Source organism: Camelina sativa, chromosome 7, assembly GCF_000633955.1.
Source record: "Camelina sativa cultivar DH55 chromosome 7, Cs, whole genome shotgun sequence".
NCBI lineage: Eukaryota > Viridiplantae > Streptophyta > Magnoliopsida > Brassicales > Brassicaceae > Camelina > Camelina sativa.
The window spans coordinates 22,545,379-22,546,469 of record NC_025691.1 but is presented as its reverse complement, the minus strand read 5'-3'; the positions used below and the strand labels follow the sequence as shown (position 1 = coordinate 22,546,469).

The 1,091-nt window shown below is 33.4% G+C and overlaps 1 protein-coding gene across 1 annotated transcript in view; it reads left to right on the top strand.

The window, feature by feature from the left end:
- The window catches only part of LOC104704851, a 4,168-nt gene that overhangs the window by 1,188 nt on the left and 1,889 nt on the right, over nt 1-1,091 (top strand). The window contains exons 3-4 of the mRNA XM_010420874.2: nt 505-771; nt 1,029-1,061. Coding sequence (XP_010419176.1) covers nt 505-771; nt 1,029-1,061 — 300 coding nt within the window. The remainder of the gene's footprint in view (nt 1-504; nt 772-1,028; nt 1,062-1,091) is intronic.

Sequence of the window (1,091 nt, the reverse complement as noted above, 5' to 3'; positions counted from 1 at the left end):
CTTTAAATGAATTTGTGTAGATTTTCATGTATATACAATAGGTAATAATCCAAGATCTTTTTCAATTAAAATAAATTAACATAAATTCAATCTTTAAAAAATATCAATACTAAAATCAAATCACTAAACAAAATATCCTATTTATTATCCATAAGATACTTAAAAAATTGTGATTTTTTTTTCAACCACTACATTTATGGTTGCTTTCAATTATTTTTTCTTTTTTTGGGTCAAAATGTTCTCAACATTTTCTTCTCGTGTCATAAAGTCTGAAGATATTAGGATTCGCTTTTTTGTTAGCTGGATTATACTCAACTCTTTTGATAATTTTTTTTTTTTTTTAATTTGGTTAAAAAAAAAAAATTCCTTTTTGAGAGAGAGAGTAAACCAAATTTTAATCATCCCCTCTTTCTCTCTTTCTTCTTCTTCTTCTCCATCATTCAAAGTGTGACAATGAACTACACGACGTTACGCGTCTTCTTCTCTTTTTGATTCTTTCGCAAGAAATCTTTTGCCTTCCATCGAACACTAGTCGAAATCAAGAAACTTGAAGCATCTCCGGAGATGGTTTCGTTTGCGGGTTTCGCGTTCGTGTTCGGGTTTTTACTGGGGATTCTCGCGATCGTTGCGGCGGAAGTTATAGGGTTTTTGTTTGTTCTGAAACGGTTGAATCGGAAGAGTAATAAACGACATGAATCGAATTCGGGTTCTGATCCAACTCTCAAGAACTTCGATCCTCGCCGGTCTATTGATTTCAGTCTCAGCAAACAGGTGACCAGAACCCTCCTCAATTGATCGTTTGAGTTTCGAAACCCTAATTTAGTCTGACAAGATTGAGTAGAGTACGCCCTAATTTTGAATTTTGAATTGAGAAGATAAAAAGAAAATGTGAGTTTCGGATTTAGTGGGAATTAGAATCTTGTGGTTTGGTTTGTTTTGGTGACTGTTTTGATCATTGTGGCTATTTTTAGACCTCTGTGAATATGAAAGCTGTTTAATTTTTATTTGTCTGTATGCCTATATCTCAGGGAGTGATCTGGATTATGGAAATGGATGAGAATGTAAAGGATTGGATGAAGAAGGACAAGTTA